The 18,945-nt window shown below is 41.6% G+C and overlaps 1 protein-coding gene across 3 annotated transcripts in view; it reads right to left on the minus strand.

Annotated features, from left to right (window-relative positions):
• Positions 1 to 18,945, minus strand: part of stau2 (staufen double-stranded RNA binding protein 2) — a 100,267-nt gene extending 81,322 nt beyond the window's left edge. The window contains exons 1-6 of one of the 3 annotated variants that reach the window (XM_066721091.1): positions 18,807 to 18,945; positions 14,098 to 14,305; positions 13,519 to 13,584; positions 12,946 to 13,076; positions 11,516 to 11,675; positions 10,133 to 10,268 (exon numbers count right to left, since the gene is read on the minus strand). In XM_066721091.1, the coding sequence (XP_066577188.1) occupies positions 10,133 to 10,268; positions 11,516 to 11,675; positions 12,946 to 13,076; positions 13,519 to 13,584; positions 14,098 to 14,296 (692 nt within the window). In that variant the 5' untranslated portion in view covers positions 14,297 to 14,305; positions 18,807 to 18,945. The remainder of the gene's footprint in view (positions 1 to 10,132; positions 10,269 to 11,515; positions 11,676 to 12,945; positions 13,077 to 13,518; positions 13,585 to 14,097; positions 14,306 to 18,806) is intronic. The other 2 variants (XM_066721086.1, XM_066721081.1) reach the window with 2 other exon arrangements.

The following is an 18,945-nucleotide window of genomic DNA, read 5'->3' on the forward strand; positions in this document are numbered from 1 at the left end:
TAATTATTTTTTAAATATTATTGTTTATTAGTGTCACTAAGCTAATATCAATTGAAGTTAACGTGTTATTTTAAAGGATTCAGATGAGGTGCACACATGGCTTATCCATAGCACACATTGAAGGACTATTCTGGTGGCTTTAATGTGGAGTTTCGGTTAAATAATAATAAGAAAGTTAGAGGAAAGTCAAAAGAGTGCATGAAAGGCCTCGGTTACATTCTTTGACCTCTATCTTCATGTTGTATTTTCCAGAAACACTAAGAATTACATTGGACTTCTGTTTATGTAAGAACAGGAACAAATCCACACAACTGACGCACGAACATAAAGAACAGCCTTTTCACAACAAAATCATCAATACAAAAATATGTCTGTGCTAGACAGAATGATCGTTACAGGTTTTCCTTGCAACTTCACACTATTTCCACAGTTAAGAGTTTGACTGCACCCTGAATTCTGGGAACTACTACATTCTATTTTTACATCACATCTTGCTGATGAATGGGAAATCTTAAAAAAATGCTTCCTCCTTATTGAAATGAGGGGAGATTAATTCCAGTTATTACTAGATAATATCAATGTACGCATTTCTACATACATTCCATGCTCCATCGCTGGCATGAAGACTGCTTTTACATCACAGGGGAATCTGTGAATCACTGGTTTACTATGAAAGTCTACACATTAACTATAGTATGTGACATCACTGCAGGAATGCTGATTGGATGACATCCTGCAGTGATGATGCAGTTTGGCACACCTATGGCATGAAAATGAACTATCTTTTGTCCTTATTCTGAGTGATGTGAATTTGTCAAATTAACATGAGGAAACGTTTATGTAATTTTAAATGTACGGCATTCTTGTCCTTGATGTTTCACTTGCTACTCATTGTTTTATATTTATATTTGCAAAAGGTTATACAAACGTTTGTCCATGGCAGCTGGATGGAAGTACGATGGCTAAAGCCATTTGGGAAAAATGTGAGGTATTTAAAAATTATTTTAGATTATGAAATTCATTATTTGTTTTGTAGTAATGCACATTACTTTTTTGTACTTTGAAAAAGGAGAACCTCATACCTTAGCTTTACATCATACTTAATAATAATACAGTTTTCTAGTGAAAACATTTAGTCTACATGCTTATTAATTTCTTGTGCCTCTCTATTACCATTCTCCTTTAGACGTACAGGAAAAGGATACAAGATTCAACCCCCATCAGAATGCAACAAATGGAAATGTGCTTATGAAACACATGTAATAACATTAGTGAGAGAACAATGACAAGCTCTTGGTCTCAAAAATATTAGATATAAGGTAGTTGTATTAACAGAAGAAAGACAAAGAGAAATATTCATAGATTGAGAGGATTTAGTCCCACGTCAACATTTGCTAGTAAAATAGTACTTCAATTAATCACTAATGGTTTTACAGTGACATGGCCATCCACAACGATTTCCCAAACTTGATCTCTTGCAGGGGATAGCCGGAAAGATGCATGTGCAATAGCAGTGCGAAAACCACTATGGTGACCTGCAGTTCAGTGTTATTTGTTAAGATCATACAGGATGATGATTCGTTATTTCTCCATAAAGTGTGTGCTCTATTTTACACTATGATAACTATACCCATACTTATCTTTTACATCAGACACTAAAGGAGGCATCTCTTTATTACTATCCACAAAGTACATCATTCACAGATTTCAGTAGATATATGTTGCCCTATTTAAGACGCTTAAATAGGGCAACAGAGGTGGCCGAGCCATGATTTGCTTTCAATGCTGCGATTCTTGTAGGGATTTTAAACACCAGCTTCAGGGGAACTCAAGCATCCCCAGAGTATGCCGCTCTTTATTATATTTAATATTCTGGCACAACACCTTGCTAAGTATATTCCTCCTCAGGCTTTCTCTGTACTGAACAGATACAATCAGATTAAGAAAAGTACAAAAGCTGGTCTTTGTCTCAATGCTCCGAGGGATCATATCCCAGACAGTCTGGCTTGACTCTTTGGCAATACACGTTCATTCTACAGGGACTGTCAATTGCTTTCAGTTATTTTTATCTGACACATCACACAAAGAAACATCATAGTATTAAAGGTTTACAGTACCATAGTCTTAGGTCTGATATGCATCTGCTAAATGAATCTACAAAAACATTCTGAAAAATCCAGGGAAGTAAATGTCCAAATATCCACAAACCAAAACAGACTTGAATAACAGAGAAAATGGACATGAACAGCAATGTTTAGAACACCAAGATTAACTTAAATGTTTAAAACAAACCACTACTGCCCTCCAGGGGTGAAAGATGGAACTGTAGTGTGTGGCTGAATTTCCGCAGGCTGAGTTTACGCATTTCATCACAAACTTACAAACTTAAACAGAAGATGAAAAGAATCTAACCAAATATCATGTTATATCATATTCAACTTCACAACTGTTTGTGCAAAGGTGCTCTGTGTTCTTTCCTGTTGTATTAAACAGTAGGGTATGAATTAGCTTTGATTGCTAACATAAGCCTTACTCCTCAATTTGCAGGAAAATTGTGGGAAGTGAAAATGCACATTTGGAAAGAGAAAGCTAAAGTGCATGAAATAAAATGAACTTCTTGTAACTTTCTTGGCCACTTAAACTATTTATTTATTTGAGTTTATCTGTAGTTAGAAAGAGTGAAGCACATGTTGTAAGTCTGTTTTAATGTTAAATGTCACATTGCTGTATTATTGCTTGTGTGCTATGTAAATAAAAAAAAAACTGGTACATTATATTCTAGTTGTTACTATTCTCCCGCACTAAATTATGACTGTAACTGGCTGTGACAACAAGCTGGACAAAATGAAATCTAACCTGGGGTCAAAGTCATCAAAATGAAAAAGTTCCAATACATTCACTTTCATTTCTACTATACAAATTTTATTCACGTTTTTCAGTCATTTTTTTAATTGAGAAAAAGTAAAATAAATGCCTGTAGAGTCTTTCACTGCAAAGTAAACATTTTATATTATTAAATATAATCCGCACAACCTAAGAAAAAGATGAAAGATTATCTGCCTTGTTTTTGTAATCAGGTTTTGAGCTTGCACTGAAAGTGTTGAAAAATGTCACTTATATAACACTTCATATTTCTGATGCATCTGGGGATGTGGAAATCTGCTATTGTTGGGTGTTTAAAGATTTGGATTGTTAACATTTTTATAAAATAAATCAGAAATAATATAATATAGATAATATAGTTACTCGCCATGACAGAATAACTAAACTCTGGCTTCAAAAACTGAGATGTTATTTCACCCTTAAACAGCCTACGGTCACACACATCTGCATCCTAATGAATGCCCTGGCACTGTCTTATGGAACTCAGGTTGTGACAATGAATTAATTTGTTAAATAAGAATACATCATCATTTTAACATCAGCTGCAGATGAGTGGCAATCTACTGCTATCGTAATACTAAGGTCCCCAAAAAATGACAAGACATGAGCTCATGAAGAGGCAAGGGCAAAGGAAGTTTTAATTAGTGAAGCACTCTGGGAACAATCAGGTGGATGAGTCCTTTCAATTAACTAATCCTGTGTAAAATAGTGATCACGGTATTGTCACACACCATGAGGCACGGAACAGGGGAACCCAGTTGCAGTGCTGAGTGGGATGGTCAGACAGGCGTGGGTCGGGTACCGGCAGGACAGGGCAATCAAGGCAAGGCAAAGATGTAGTCATGGTCACAAGCAAGGGTTAGGCCATCAGGCAAACAGAGCAATGAGGAAAATCTAAAGATGTAGTCGGTAGGTCAGGCAAGGAATCCAGGGAACAAGGTAATAAGACACAGGGAGTAAAGCTCGGAGATGTAGTGGTAAAACTGACAAAACTTTGCGAGGAAAGAGGGTTAGTGAGGGGTTTATATGTGGAACAGAAAACCAAGTTGGGGGGTGCAGGGCGAATGGGAGCAGAGGGTGATTGAACAAGTGCACATGGGTTTCAGAAATGTTAACTTAATGATAGGACAAAAGGATCTGGAAGAAGTCACTGATAAGGAAGGGTGATGGAAACATCTAGTGGGGAACTAGGGATGTGTTGTGAACTGTGACATCACCCCCCCTCCACGATCGGCCGCAGCCAAACCAGACCGGACACGGTGGGGACGGCCATGGGGCCAAGGAGCAGGTACAGAAGGATGGGCCAGGTGAAAGTCCATGATTAAAGACCGATCAAGCACATCGGAGGCTGAAACCCAGCATTGCTCCTCCAGATCGAATCCCTCCCAGTCCACCAGATACTGCAGTGGTCCCCGGATACAATGGGAGCAGATCAGGGAGCGCACCGCATAAGCAGGACCATCATCCAGATCCAGGGGATGAGGAGGAAGAGCAGCGACAGGCAGAGCAGGAGAAGAAGAAGGCAAGGGATCCGACACCATGAGTTTTAAGAGGGAGACGTGGAAAGATGGAGCGATCCGGTAGTGTGGGGGCAACTGCAGGCGGTAGGTGACCGGACTGACCTGGTGCAGAATCCGGAAGGGACCTATACCCGGGGCTGAGTTTTTTGGAAGGGAGCTTCATTCTTATGTCTCGGGTGGACAGCCAAACCTCTTGTCCCAGTAGATATTGAGGCGCTGGACAGCCATGACGGTCTGCTCTGGTCTTCTGGCGACGGATCACGCGTTTCAGACGGGTATGCACCACTTGCCAGACTGCAGCACTACGGCGAAACCAGTCATCCAGCGCCAGGACATCCGTGGATTCCTCATCCCAGGGGAACAGGGCAGGCTGGTAACCGAGTGTACACTGGAAGGGGGTGTGAGGCCGGAGTAAGAGCTGGTGAGGGAGTTCTGCACGTACTCTGCCCAGGGTAGATAGCGACTCCAGTCCGTCTGAGATGAGTTGCAATAGGAGTGCAGAAACCTGCCGATCTCCTGGTTTAGGCGCTCGGTCTGTCCATTTGACTGGGGGTGATAGCCAGACGTGAGACTGACATTCAAGTTTGAAAAATGCAGACCAGACACAGGAGGTGAACTGGGGACCCCAGTCAGAGACTATGTCCTCAGGCAACCCGTAGATGCGGAAGACATGAGTGAACAGCATCTCCGCAGTCTCTAGTGCAGTGGTCGCACTGCTGACGGGACATAAGCCAGGCTGACTGGACAGGCGGAAGGAGCCACGTTGGATCTGGTCCCAGATGCTACACTGAATGGAAGCCAGAATACAGGAGGGAGACAGGATGGATTCCGCGGACTGAGGGGCAGGAGAGGAGTCGAACTGGCGAGAGAGGGAGTCCAACTTGGTGTTCTTAGATCCCGCATGATAGGTCAATGTGAAGTGGAACCGGGTGAAGAAGAGTGCCCAGCGCACCTGGCGGGTGTTGAGGTGCTTCGCTGACTGGATGTGCTCCAGGTTCCGGTGGTCAGTCAGAACCAGAAAGGGATGCACGGCGCCCTCCAGCCAGTGTCTCCACTCCTCGAAAGCCAGCTTCAGAGTTCACGGTTGCCAATGTCATAATTGCGTTCCGTCGGTGACAACTTCCGAGAGAAGAAAATTCAGGGGAGCTGCTTGGGTGGCTGTCCGTGGCGCTGGGAAAGCACAGCCCCCACTCCGGACTCAGAGGCATCCATCTCCACAATGAAAGGGAGAGAGGGGTCAAGGTGCCTGAGGATGGTGGCTGTCGTGAACAGGGTCTTGAGGCAGGCGAATGCGGTAATGGCAGTGTAAGTCCAGGTGAATGTCCGGGCGGATTCCTTCAACAGAGAGGTTAGGGGAGAGGCAACAGAACTGCAGTTGCGGATACACCACCGATAAAATTTGGCAAAGCCCAGGAAGCGCTGCAGCTCCTTCACAGTGCGGGGCCAAGGCCAGTCCATGACAGCACGCACCTTCTCTACGTCCATGTGCACACCACTGGCATCAATGATGTAGCCCAGGTAGCCCACACGCTGGCAGTGGAACTCGCACTTCTCAGCCTTTACATAAAGTCCATTGCGCAGCAGAAACTGGAGCACCTGGCGCACCTGGGAGACGTGCTTGGAGAGGGAGGAGGAGTAGATCAAGATGTCGACAATGTAGACGATGGTGAAGTGATGGAGGAATGATCTCAGCGCCTGGCGAGACCAAACGGCATGACCAGATACTCATAATGGCCGGTGTGTGTAATGAATGCCGTCTTCCATTCATCCCCCTCTCTAATCTGGATGAGGTTGTAGGTGCTGCACAGGTCCAGTTTGGTGAAGTAGTAGTCTCCTCTCAGTTGCTCCAGAGCGGCAGGCACTAAGGGCAGCAGGTACCGGTACTTCACCATCACTGCATTGAGTCCCGTCTAGTCAATGCAGGGCCAAAGACCCCCGTCCTTCTTTGAGACGAAAAAGAAGCTGGTGGCATGGACGAACGGATGATTCCCAGTTCCAGAGCCTCCCTGATGTACTCCAGCTTGGGTCTAGGGAAGAGATAGAGGGTAAATGCGCCCTCTGGGAGGAGAGGTGCCTGAGAGGAGGTCTACGGCACAGTCCCTGGCTCGGTGCGGTGGCAAACGGGAAGGCTGGGTTTTGCTGAACACCGTCGCCTGTGTATTCAGGGGGGATCCGTGTCGGAGCAGAGAGAAGAGGGCTCTCTGTGTGTGTCATCCGTCAGGGGTGAGACGGGCACCGGGAGAAACAGCTCTGCCCCCAGGAGATTATGTCCCCATCAGTCCAGGAGATGACCGGGTTGTGGTGAGCTACCCACGGCAGACCTAGGATGATGTCCACGCCAGGCAAGTCAATGACAAGAAAAGGCAGTTTTTCTGAATGAAGCAGACCAATGGACATGGTGATGGGACTCGTCTTTTGGGACACCAAGCCGGAACCAATGGGCTGGTTGTTGACAGCCCAGACGCGGAGAGGAGGCACACACTGTGAGAGAGGGATGTGGTGCTTTATCGCTCTGTTAATGAAATTCCCCATAGACCCGGAATCCAGCAGCGCATTAACAAAGACATGTTTATCCCCGATCTAGATCCGAGCGTAGGAGCCACGACAAGTCGGACACGTGACCTGGAAATACCCCGACTGACTGCACTGTTGAACTCTCCATTGTCGATCACTGGAGGACAGGCGTGTTCTAGCCCAGCGGCATGGAATGCTTTTCACACACAGAGCTGGGTAAAGGGCTGAGGCTGGCAGACTGATGAGACACAGGAGGAGTGGACCAGGTTCCTCTCATCTTTATCAGATTGTCCAGCCTTGCGGTCAACTGGATGAGTTGCTCCAGGGAAAGCGTCTCGTCTAGGCACACAAGCTCGGCTTGCAGGTCCTGGTCCAGTCCCCGGTGGAACACAGCGAGCAGAGCCTGATCTCCCCATGCACTATTAGCAGCCAGGGTCCGGAACCTCGGGGCGTAATCCGCGGCAGATGAGGAGCCCTGGCGCAGCGAGGATCTGTTCCCCAGCGTCTCTCCCCTCCGCTGGGTGATGGAAGGCAAGGCACTAAGGGACTGTCCCAGTCAGGAGGGTGACGATGAAGGTGATCTGAGCCGCCTCAGTGGGGAAGGACATGGGCAGGTGAGCAAAGTACAGCTGGCACTGTAGTACAAAGCCCTTGCAGTGGTCGGGGGAGCCGTCATAATTCCCCGGGACAGCCAGCCGAACCGGCTTGACAGGAGCTGCAGAGGCGACAGCAGGAGCCGGAACAGCCATCCTGGAGCAGGTTGTTGTTCGGGTAGGTGCTTGAGAAGCTGGTCCAGAGCGGTCTCAATCCGCCAGAGCGTCCGCTCATGCTCCCCAAGCATGGCCCTCTGGGTGGCGAGGGTGGTCAGCACCGCTGGGTCCATTTGGTGGCACCATGGGGCACCATGGGGCACGGGAACAGGGGAACCCAGTTGCAGTGCTGAGTGGGATGGTCAGACAGGCGTGGGTCGGGTACCGGCAGGACAGGGAAACCAAGGCAAGGCAAAAACATGGTCGTGGTCACAAGCAAGGGTCAGGCCTTCAGGCAAACAGAGCAATGAGGAAAGTCCAAAGACATAGTCGGTAGGTCAGGCAAGGAATCCAGGGAACAAGGTAATAAGACACGGGGAGTAAAGCTCGGAGATGTAGTGGTAAAACTGACAAAACTTTGCGAGGAAAGAGGGTTAGTGAGGGGTTTATATGTGGAACAGAAAACCAAGTTGGGAGGTGCAGGGCGAATGGGAGCAGAGGGGGATTGAACAAGTGCACATGGGTTTCAGAAATGTTAATTGAATGATAGGATGAAAGGAGCTGGCAGAAGTGACTGATAAGGAAGGGTGATGGCGACATCTAGAGGGGAACCGGGATGTGTTGTGACCTGTGACAGGTATCAATATGTACAGCTCTGTGAAAAATTAAGAGACCACTGCAAAATTATCAGTTTCTCTGGTTTTACTATTTATAGGTATGTGTTTGGGTAAAATGAACATTTTTGTTTTATTCTATAAACTACTGACAACATTTCTCCGAAATTCCAAATAAAAATATTGTCATTTAGAGCATTTATTTGCAGAAAATGACAACTTTCCAAAATTACAAAAAAGATGCAGTGTTGTCAGACCTCGAGTAATGCAAAGAAAATAAGTTTATATTGGTTTTAAAACACAATACTAATGTTTTAACTTAGAGAGTTCAGAAATCAATATTTGGTGGAATAACCCTGATTTTCAATCACAGCTATCATGTGTCTTGGCATGCTCTCCACCAGTCTTTCACATTGATGTTGGGTGACTTCATGCCACTCCTGGCACAAAAATTCAAGCAGCTCGGCTTTGTTTGATGGCTTGTGACCATCCAACTTCCTCTTGATCACATTCCAGAGGTTTGGGCTGGAGATTGGGCTGGCCATGACAGGGTCTTGATCTGGTGGTCCTCCATCCACACCTTGATTGACCTGGCTGTGTGATATTAAGCACTGTCCTGCTGGAAAAAACTATCCTCAGAGTTGAATACTGTCAAAGCAGAAGGAAGCAAGTTTTCTTCCAGGACAACCTTGTACGTGGCTTGATTCATGCGTCCTTCACAAAGACAAATCTGCCTGATTCCAGCCTTGCTGAAGCACCCCCAGATCATCAACGATCCTCCACCAAATTTCACAGTGGGTGCGAGACACTGTGGCTTGTAGGCCTCCCCAGGTCTCCGTCTAACCATTAGACGACCAGGTGTTGGGCAAAGCTTTGCACGACTTCAGCCCTGCCCCTAGGAGCCTGTTTCGAACCGCCCTCGCCGTGCATTTCAACCCAGCTGCCGTTTGCTATTCTTTTTGTAGGTCACTTGATGTCATCCTACGGTTGTTGAGTGACATTCGAATGAGTTGGTGGTCATCCCGGTCAGTGGAGTGTCCTTTTTGCCCTCTGCCGGTCTGTAGCCTTGTTGTCCCCAATGTCTGCTGCTTGACCTTCTTCTTATGAACCAAAGTCTTTGAAATTTTAAGGATGGAATCGAACCCTTCTTTTCCTCACTCAAAACTTTCCTTTTCAACTCTTTTAGCATGGTCAATAGTTATTTTTTGATTCCAATTAATTTGATTCCAGTTTTTGCCATCCAGCTGGTCCTATTGCAAGAGGATAGTGATGACCACATGCAGTGTTTTTTTAAATAAGATTTGGTTGAGGTGATGACCTAATCAGTAGCTCATTCAGTAGAAGGAGCTGTGCCTGTGTTGGAATTCAACAGACACTGGAATGGAATGGCTGCCATACATGTAGAGATTCTGATTTAAGAAAAAATTGCAAATGGTCTCTTAATCTTTTCCAGAGCTGTATATTGCTTAACACAACCATCTCCCGTTTTCAATCCATTTAACTTGCATTTGATGTAAAACCTAAGAAGCAACTTGAGTTGAGTTTATGGTTATAACCAAGTCATGGCAATTGTATCACATTTTATATATGGCATTCCAGTACCACTGCTGTTCCAGACTCCCTAGATGTAAAAACACATATGCATATATGCCCCTCAGCACTAATCCTGTTTCAGATAGATTTATCAAAACTATCATTAACAGCACAAAATACTTTTACCCACAGGTTGTGAGAAGGTAAAATAAGAAAGGAACATTATGGTCACCACATAATGGTCATATACTTGCATAGCAAAGTTATTCAATACATGACTACATTAAGCGAACACTTAATATCAATGAAGTAATCATACCTCTGATTAAACATTCCTCTGAAGTTGTAGTTGGCTCTGTAATTGGGCATGGGCTTGGGATCCAGAGGTCTGTATATCGCGGGTTCTCCTCTTTTCATCGCCAGGCCGTTCAGCTCTACTGTGGGGGTTATACTGCCTGTCAGAAAGAAAAAGAAAAAAGATAAATGTTACTGAAGTCCAAAACCATTTTACCACAATTTATAACATTTTGCCATTCTTATTTTACCCTGTCCCATTTAAGAATGGTTCTTAAATGACACACACTCATACAGAATATATATAATCACTATCAGGTGAGATAAGTATGAATGTCATATAAAAAAAACATTGTACCTTCTTAACTAAGCCTGATTTGTACCAGCCAGTGTCCTATCTTATCATGTTCAGTTCAGATACATGGTTAGTTACAATCTCAGAATGCTATATTTTATGTGCATTTGCAATACATATTGTCTAGTAAAGTATGCTTGCTGTAGAAGAGACACGTGATAACAAATAGATTAAATAAATAAGACCCCAGTGTTCTAAAACTGAATTGTCAGAGAAAAGTGCTCTCAGAAAGAAATATTGCAATCAGGAGCACAACACTAACTAAGAAAGCTAATCAGAACAAGGCTTTCTGTAGGTTTGAGTGATGTAAAGGTTTGTAATGGGAGAGTTTGTATCCTGTGCAGCATTTCCACAATTAAAGATAGCATCTAACCCTCCTGTATTGAAGATAATGAAGTCAAATTATAACACTCATCTAAGATCAAGACCACAGATCAAGCCTGCTACAATACTGTCAAGCTTGGATATAAGCTTGCAGTCATAAAATAATTCCCAATAGTTTCTGTGACACTTTAAGAGAAGTTTAGCTTCAACATGAGGGAAAACTTTGTTTAACAATATTGAAAACCAATGAGGTTTGGCGAGCATAACATTAAGTATCCACCTTTCCACCCACAAGCACTGGAATGCATTTTGCGAAATGTAAATCTTTAAAATCCATGCTCTCCTTAATCCCACTATAAGACCCAGGTATGTACAGATTGTGTTCAATATAGGATTGGATAGGATAAAATATTTAAACAGAATAATGCGTACAAAAGTAGTCGACCTGTACTTCATTGATATCAGGGCTGTCATTTTCTCAGTTCATTTCAATACATCAATATTAACAATGCTCAATCCCACTAGCAGCCAAGCTCTCTGGCCTTGCAGCTGAAGCCTAGAAGTGCCAGCAGCTACTCAGGAACTCTCTGAGCCTCAGTTAATTAAGCTATGCAAATAGGTCTGCGATTTAATTGCTTTGTCTGCAGAAACACTGCTCTAGATTGCTGAGGTACATTGACTGTGGCATTTCCCTTCTGGTACTGTGGAACACCTGCCTGACTGCTCTACCTGGGTTGCTGTTGATGTCCACCTTGGGGGGGCGGGGAGAAGGCCTGGGGAGGTTGCTTTCTATCAGGGCCTTGGATGCTGTTGAGTGTTGTGCCTTTTTTATGCTGGTTCCCTCTGCTTCCCACGTCTGCTCCCCAAGAGCCAGCTGCACAGTGAAGATCTGTGAGCACAGGGCAGCAGCGGCCAATTCACAGAACAAAAGTAAAACATGAATAAATGATGGATTGGGTCGATTCATGATCAAATTGGATATATAGGCTGTTATTTATTTTCAGAGTCATTTATGCATTTTAGATTTAGACCCAAATAGTACTTCTGAACAAATCATGATAACAAATAAATCTATCTATTTTGCTAGACCTTGAAGTAAAAAGTTAATTGTTCATATTGTGCACCTGGTAAACCTGAACGAAATGGGGGAAATAATAATGAAAACATATCAAATAATAATAATACTGGTAAGAAATTAGTGTAGATTTCCAACACTGTGCCCTAGTTACATAATATTAAGATTGGGGAAAAACAGCAGCAATTAAAACCATGAAATGTAAACTGGCTGGTTAGTTTTGCTAGAGGGTTCTCGTACATCATGCAATGTGGTTGGTTTATTTTGAAGAAAAGACTTTTCCTTTCTTAATAACAAACTGCCAAACATTCCTTTTATGAAGTATGCGGAATAAAAACAATCAAAACTAGTGTCCCTGGGTTTGTGTGGTAACTTACATACATTGTTGAAGACAAGTGTTAGAATAAGTGAATTCAGACTGATATTATAATCACAAAAGAAGTGTATATTCTGTGTTTATTGGGGATTTATAACCTTACACCTTCAAATGTTGCTGATCATTTTTTATAGTAAAATATCAGAACTGAAAATTCAGTACAGCAGAAGCCCAGCTGAGACAGGTTATTAAGCAATACACCATATCTGATAAGTAATAAAGTGAAAATGTGTCATACAATATCCACATATCCTGTCAAGAAAGCTTTTCAATAACTTAAATGATTGATGTAGGACATAAACTGCTTAAGAATGAACTTAAAGTATGTTTTTTTATACATTGAGCTAGCTGTCATTTCATATATAGTCAAAATGATTAATAATATGTCTGGACTTGTTTTCAAAATCACCCTGTGATTATAGAGTCCTTAACTGTACTGCTTAACAAAATAAAATAAAAGTAGTGTAAAAACTTAAGAAAATAAACTTTTATTTTCAGGTTTGGATTAACACATTTAGCACTTTTTAAATTTGGGCCTTGTGCTTTTCCCTTTCGACAATTCACTGTTTATTTTATTAAAAGTTCACCCGAATAGTCTTGCAGTGGCGATCTCTTCACACCTCAGCAGATAGTTTCATAATGAGCAGAGCACACTTAAGATGTCAGCAAATTAGTGTTAGACAGGAAACATTTTCAGCCAAGTCTCACCTTTGCATGGGCCGGCCCCCGTTCATTCAGGAGTTTATACTGTGGCTGGATTCTGTTGAAACGGGCTAACTCATTTACCAGACACATTGGAGTTTTCTCTTTGGGGTTTGCCATGTTTTCCTGGGGAGAAGCTGTAAATCGAGAAAAGTATTAAGTTGAGTTGCAGGCTGGGCAAAGAAAAGAAAGTGTGTAAATGACTGAGTGAAAGCCATGACACACAACAAAAGAAAAAAACACTACACAGTTGGTAAAGCACGGAGAAAGGTGCATCACTGATGGTCAAATTTCACATTTAAAGCCCACTGTCCTTCTACATGTCTCCTTAGCTTAGTAAATCAGCAGCACTCTTCCTGTACTAGCAAGCCAACAGTGAAACCTTCTTCAGCTGGGCTACCATTAATTTAGATTGGGGTCATAATAAAATAATAATTAAAAGAATAGGACATCCAGTACTCTGCACTATCTCTTACTCATTCTTCAATTTCACCTTTTACATTTAATGGAAAATTGTGTAATTTATCTACAAATGGGAGACTTAGCATATGTCATAAATGTCTGTATTTAAAAACTCACCCAGACTGGAATCCACAAGGCAGGGAAAAACTGTTTTAGTATTCTCTGCCCAGCAGTCTCCTTCTCCTATTGGAAGCAATGGAAACTATTTTTTCCCTTTTTATTCAGACATTACATTTTGAAAGAATATGGCACCAATTTAACTTCTGGTTAAACTGCCCACTGAACAGTACATGCATTAGAAAATTCATCAGTTTATGAGAAAATCAGTAAAGACAGAAGGTAAATCATTTCAATATATTTGTATCATGCTTAGGAACAAATTAAACATTATTCACAAGTCATATATTATTCATAGATGAGAAGCTTCCTATGTATTTCCAAAAATAATCTGAAATTAGAACAGAAATTTACCAGGCTTTGAGTGTGAGTGTTAGTTTGATTTGTAAAGTAGAGAATGGAAGATGAAAAAAAATTGGCTCCTGAACGCGTGGACTGTCAGACTGAACTATTTAACACCATAAGTCACAGATGAATAGGTGCACAAATCCAAGGAGGAGAGGCATACCTCATTGCTAACTCACACAGCTAGCCCATGCATGCCTGTCAGTATTTTATTGTCAGAGAGATGGCAGCTACCTTGGGAGTTTGCAGGTGCAGTAGCATCCACAAGGCCAGCTGCAGGACTGGGGCAGCTGATCTGTGGGACTGGAGCTGCTCCGTTGATAGAGGGCTGCAGACCAAGAGGACCAGCGCTGGGCATCACGGCAGGCGGCACAACCGCGGACATAGCAGGTCCCGGCATGCTGGCTGCTGTCTGCACTTTCACTTGTGCCATCCTCTATGCCTACACCCAAAGATAAGGAGACACTGCTAAAACACCCTTTTAGAAAGCATCATGATATTCCATTTAAGCCCTATATGAAGAACATGATCTGCTTATAAATGTCTTTTCGAATAATCATTAGGTGAATTGACAAACTTTATTTATTTTCTGCTTTCAAGCTCCAAAAGAACTCAGTGACTTTACATTAATAAAATATCAGAAGGCTAAATTTTATATTTTAAGATTTAATAAGGAGGCAGCTGGGGACTATACATCATAAGAAAAGTAACCAATTGAAGTGTCACCTTTAAAAAACAAACACGGCCTATTATTTCTTGCATACACTAACAATGGAAGGTGACTCTTGGGGAATTCACTCTTAGTCACAATTCTCTACAGTAAAGTACTTATAATAATAGTAATATAGTAATATAAACAATAGTGAACTGTGAAGGTATATGAAGCCATTGCCTTTATCTGTAAGGTTATTAATACACTGCTTCTTCTTAAAACTCTTTACTTGATTGTATGTTATGGACAAAAAGAAGAAAAAAAAAAAAATGACCAGCTGATTAAGTCACTTCATACGTCAAGATGTATTAACACACATATGTATAAACAAAAATGAAATCATTATAAATTGATTGATTTTATTGATGACTTCAACACCAGCAATTATTGGCAAAATTGTCTGAGAAAGTGCACATGTGAATTTTAAAAACATAGAACCACTGTCATTAGTCTAAGCTGCTACATCTGGGAATTTCATATTCCAAGAAAATAATGATTGCAAAAACACTTCAAAGAAATGTCAAACTGTCATTAATGTAATCTAAGATGGGATTTGAATAAAATGAATGCATGAATAATAATTTATGAAGCAGCTGAATAATGTTCTGTTTGCACAGCTCAACACATGTCTAGGCTGTAATAATAATACACACTTCTCCACAACAAACAAACAAAGAGGCTAATGGCCAAGAGGACAATGCCCCACAAACTCTCTCTAAATTCAGATCCTATGCTTAGGTATGGAATTCAACTCTTACAGGCCATTAGTGTTATGAAATCAAACTGAACATATCCCAGTGCCAGATCGTTTACATGCCGATTCTCTGTAACAATGCATCTTTATGTTGGGGAGATTTGCTCATTGTGGAGAAGCTGAATGTCAAATAACAGAACCTCTGTACACGGCACTGCCAGAAAGAAACAGGCTTTCAATACAGGCTGTCCACAGGCACACCGCTCCAACTCAGCCCACACAACAGTAAGGAGCTCTTCTCAAGGGCAACACAAACCACCCAGGACTATAAAAGTTAATTCGAAGAAGGGTTTTAAATCACAGCAGGAGAATTGGCCAGCACTGCAATGTGAGCTCCCCCTTCCTTAAACTCAATTGTGAGTCTGGTCAAGAATAAGGAGACCATTAAGGATGATTTAAAGATACTAATGCCTGGTTTCATCCTGTAAAAGCTGCCATTTCCCAATGCATCTAGTGTAGTGCACAGGTAAAAATCAATGATCAGAGGATGTTTCTCAGTTTATTTCCTTTGACATCAATTATCCTATGTATTCAATCATGAGAAAAAGGTGAGTGGTTTTGTATGGGGGGGGGATTAGGCTACAGACACAACTTTCTGTCTAACCCAAGAGTAACTTAAGTATATGACACTGTTGCCTGATAGGGTCAGTATAAATCCAAGGCATCTTACCTTGGGTACACAACTAGCTTGACACCTGATTTAGAGTTACACTGAAGTAACCACTAGGGAATGTTGGCATTCACTTTTTCACTATGGATGTTTTGTATAGTTTCATGTATTTTTCCACACTATGCTAAGAAGTTTTCCTGCTTACAATCAGGTTACTGCAACACTTGCTCCAAAATTGTTGTAGTTACAGAAAACATCAACGGGCTGAATTGTGATTCCTGACAAGGCCACTAGAGATGCTGGGGGTGCAATGAATGAAAATAAAAAGTTTATGGTAAGGCATGATGGAATAACAGTAAGTGGATGCAATGGCAGATGCTGTTTATACTGTAGGAGTTCAATAATGTATATTAGCTCATTAATTGGGTACACATTGGGCATACAGGAGAAAACACTGGGGGCAGCTTCATGATTGACAATTTAAGCTACTCTCTGTTCAGAGCTGTCAACTTAAAAGGCAGGGCTTCCCAATCCACCACAAAACTACTGTCTTCTACATTCAATCCAGCAGCAATGCACTTATTTTCTTGTACCCTTAACCAAACTAGTAATATGTTTAATTATTAAATGTTTTAGGTTCTACCATTCTGTTTCGAGCTCAATACAATTAAATAAGATAGTTAACTTGATATTTTGAATGATGAACAAATGTATGAACAAATAAAGTAAATTCTTATTCCAAGATTCATATGAGCAATGGAGAGCAATATATCACAAGCATTATTCTCTATATCACTTATGAATTTAGTTCAAAACAATATAGCAGTGTATACGGGTTGTATCACATGCATTATAGATTTAACAGTACATCTGGGGTAAAACCTCTAAATGTACTGAAAAACACAATTTGCTACATTCTGAAATTCTGATAGACATTTCTGAAAAAAAAAGTTTAAAAAATATATACCTTTAAGGAAATCATGGAATTCTTTTAACCTAATGTAGCATAATAATGTAAATTAAAGTTGTTTTCCACCCTTGTAGCCTGGACTGTTTGTGTGTTGACCGTCTCAGTCTTTCATTAACTCCGCAAACCACACAGCAACTGAGTGTCGGGAAACCGCTGATATCCTAACAAGAATGGCCGATTGATTATCAAGTTTTTCCGGGACTCTTCTAACGTATGTTAGGCTTCCTGAAAATAATATGACAATCCTTCTGGGGTGTCTTTGCTCTGTGGTGGAGTCAAAAGTTAAAAAGATACATTCACTGCAGGCAGGTCTATAACTTAAACACATGGGAACATGGGTATTACCACGGGTAATAGCTTAGCTATCCTCCACTGATACAAAGCAGGCCACTGGCTCCCCTACAGTATCCCTGTGTATAATAAAACAATAGCCTGGCTTTTGCCACACATAGTGGGCAGTAGTAATCATATCCTAATTATACATATATACACAAACAATTCACCCATCTGTAAACTGGCCTGATGGCACTCAAGGCTTTGTCCTGTTTGACATCACATACCATACCAAATAAACCCCTATCACAATTTAATTTTAAAGTAGAATAAATGTAAGTAACTCCTGGTGAGTTTTCACTGAATAATAAGACATAATTACACTTATTTAGCTAGTCATGCACCCCTACATTTACAATATAAACAACATAAATAATCTCAGACAGTAATTCTGTAATATTTATTTTATTTTTTAATTAGCCTATAGATCTGTACATTCATTTTTTGAAGTTTTCCTGTAAAGCTGTGAGCCACTGAAGCATTTATTTTTTGTTTGTTTGTTTGTAGTGTCCACAAAAGCATACAGATTACATGATTTTGATTTTGAAACAAGGAACATAATGCTTTATATCTAGGACTTCTGATTAAATGCATTATATCAATTCAACTCTTAAGTGTAAATAGCAAATTCAAGTACACAGAGGGCCAAATTAGATAAATGATTTGCTGATCATTCTCATTTTCCAGGATGGACAGAAGAAAGGCTCCTGCTGGGTGAATGTATCTGAAATGCATTAGTCTTGAATCAAGGCAACGAAGAGGGAAAACGTGAGCTCATGTTGATGTAAGCTCCTGAATCAAAGTAGATGAATCTATCACTTATTGATTAGCGATGATCACAATCTGTTCACGTAACTCTCAACAATTGGACGACCAAATGTAGTCCACATTACGTTTACGTCCCAAATCAGTATTTATTTCCATTTGCCATTTAATAATAACTGATTTAAATGTGATTTGAATACAGCACATTTTCCAGAGTGCATTTGTAAATCCAATCTGTGACACTGACATTGCATGGCACCAGCTATCCAGTATTTCGACAACTCGGCCTTGTGCATTACATGACATACAAACACGAGATGAATCTAGACAATTTCAGATAAACACACCAGAACCATTCACTTCACTATTAAATCACAATGCAATTGCAAATAGTAGATTCAGTGCACCGGGAATCGTGATCAACACACCGGCTCGACCCTGATACGACAGACACTGGTGACAACAGTGACAGTGATGTTACAACCTTTGCGCTCAATTGCGTTACATTGACTCGTCCCTGCCCGAGTTGTTACATTGTCTCGGCGTTATATTAACAACATAGTATCCAACTACTGTGTCAGACTGTGATCTTCAATCCAGTATTGTTACACAGAACAGACATCATGGCTGAAAACAAGCAAACACCCCCAACTCCGCATCCCAATCCACTGGCTTCATCCTCTCCGTGTCAGCAACAGATCCGAGCAGATGACCAAAACAACAACGCGCATCCGCTCACAAGCAGCCCGACACAATCTGATGCGGCTTCAATTTAGATTTAATTAGAGATATGTTTTACCTTTTTCCAGGGACAGACCCCAGTTACACCTCCAACATTGGCAAACACTAAAGAGAACTGACGGGGCTCGGAGCAAACCACTATGTATGTCACTTTATTTGTAGAATGGAGGGGTTTGTGCATGAGAAATACCGATACA

The sequence above is a fragment of the Amia ocellicauda genome, chromosome 2, assembly GCF_036373705.1.
Source record: "Amia ocellicauda isolate fAmiCal2 chromosome 2, fAmiCal2.hap1, whole genome shotgun sequence".
Lineage (NCBI taxonomy): Eukaryota > Metazoa > Chordata > Actinopteri > Amiiformes > Amiidae > Amia > Amia ocellicauda.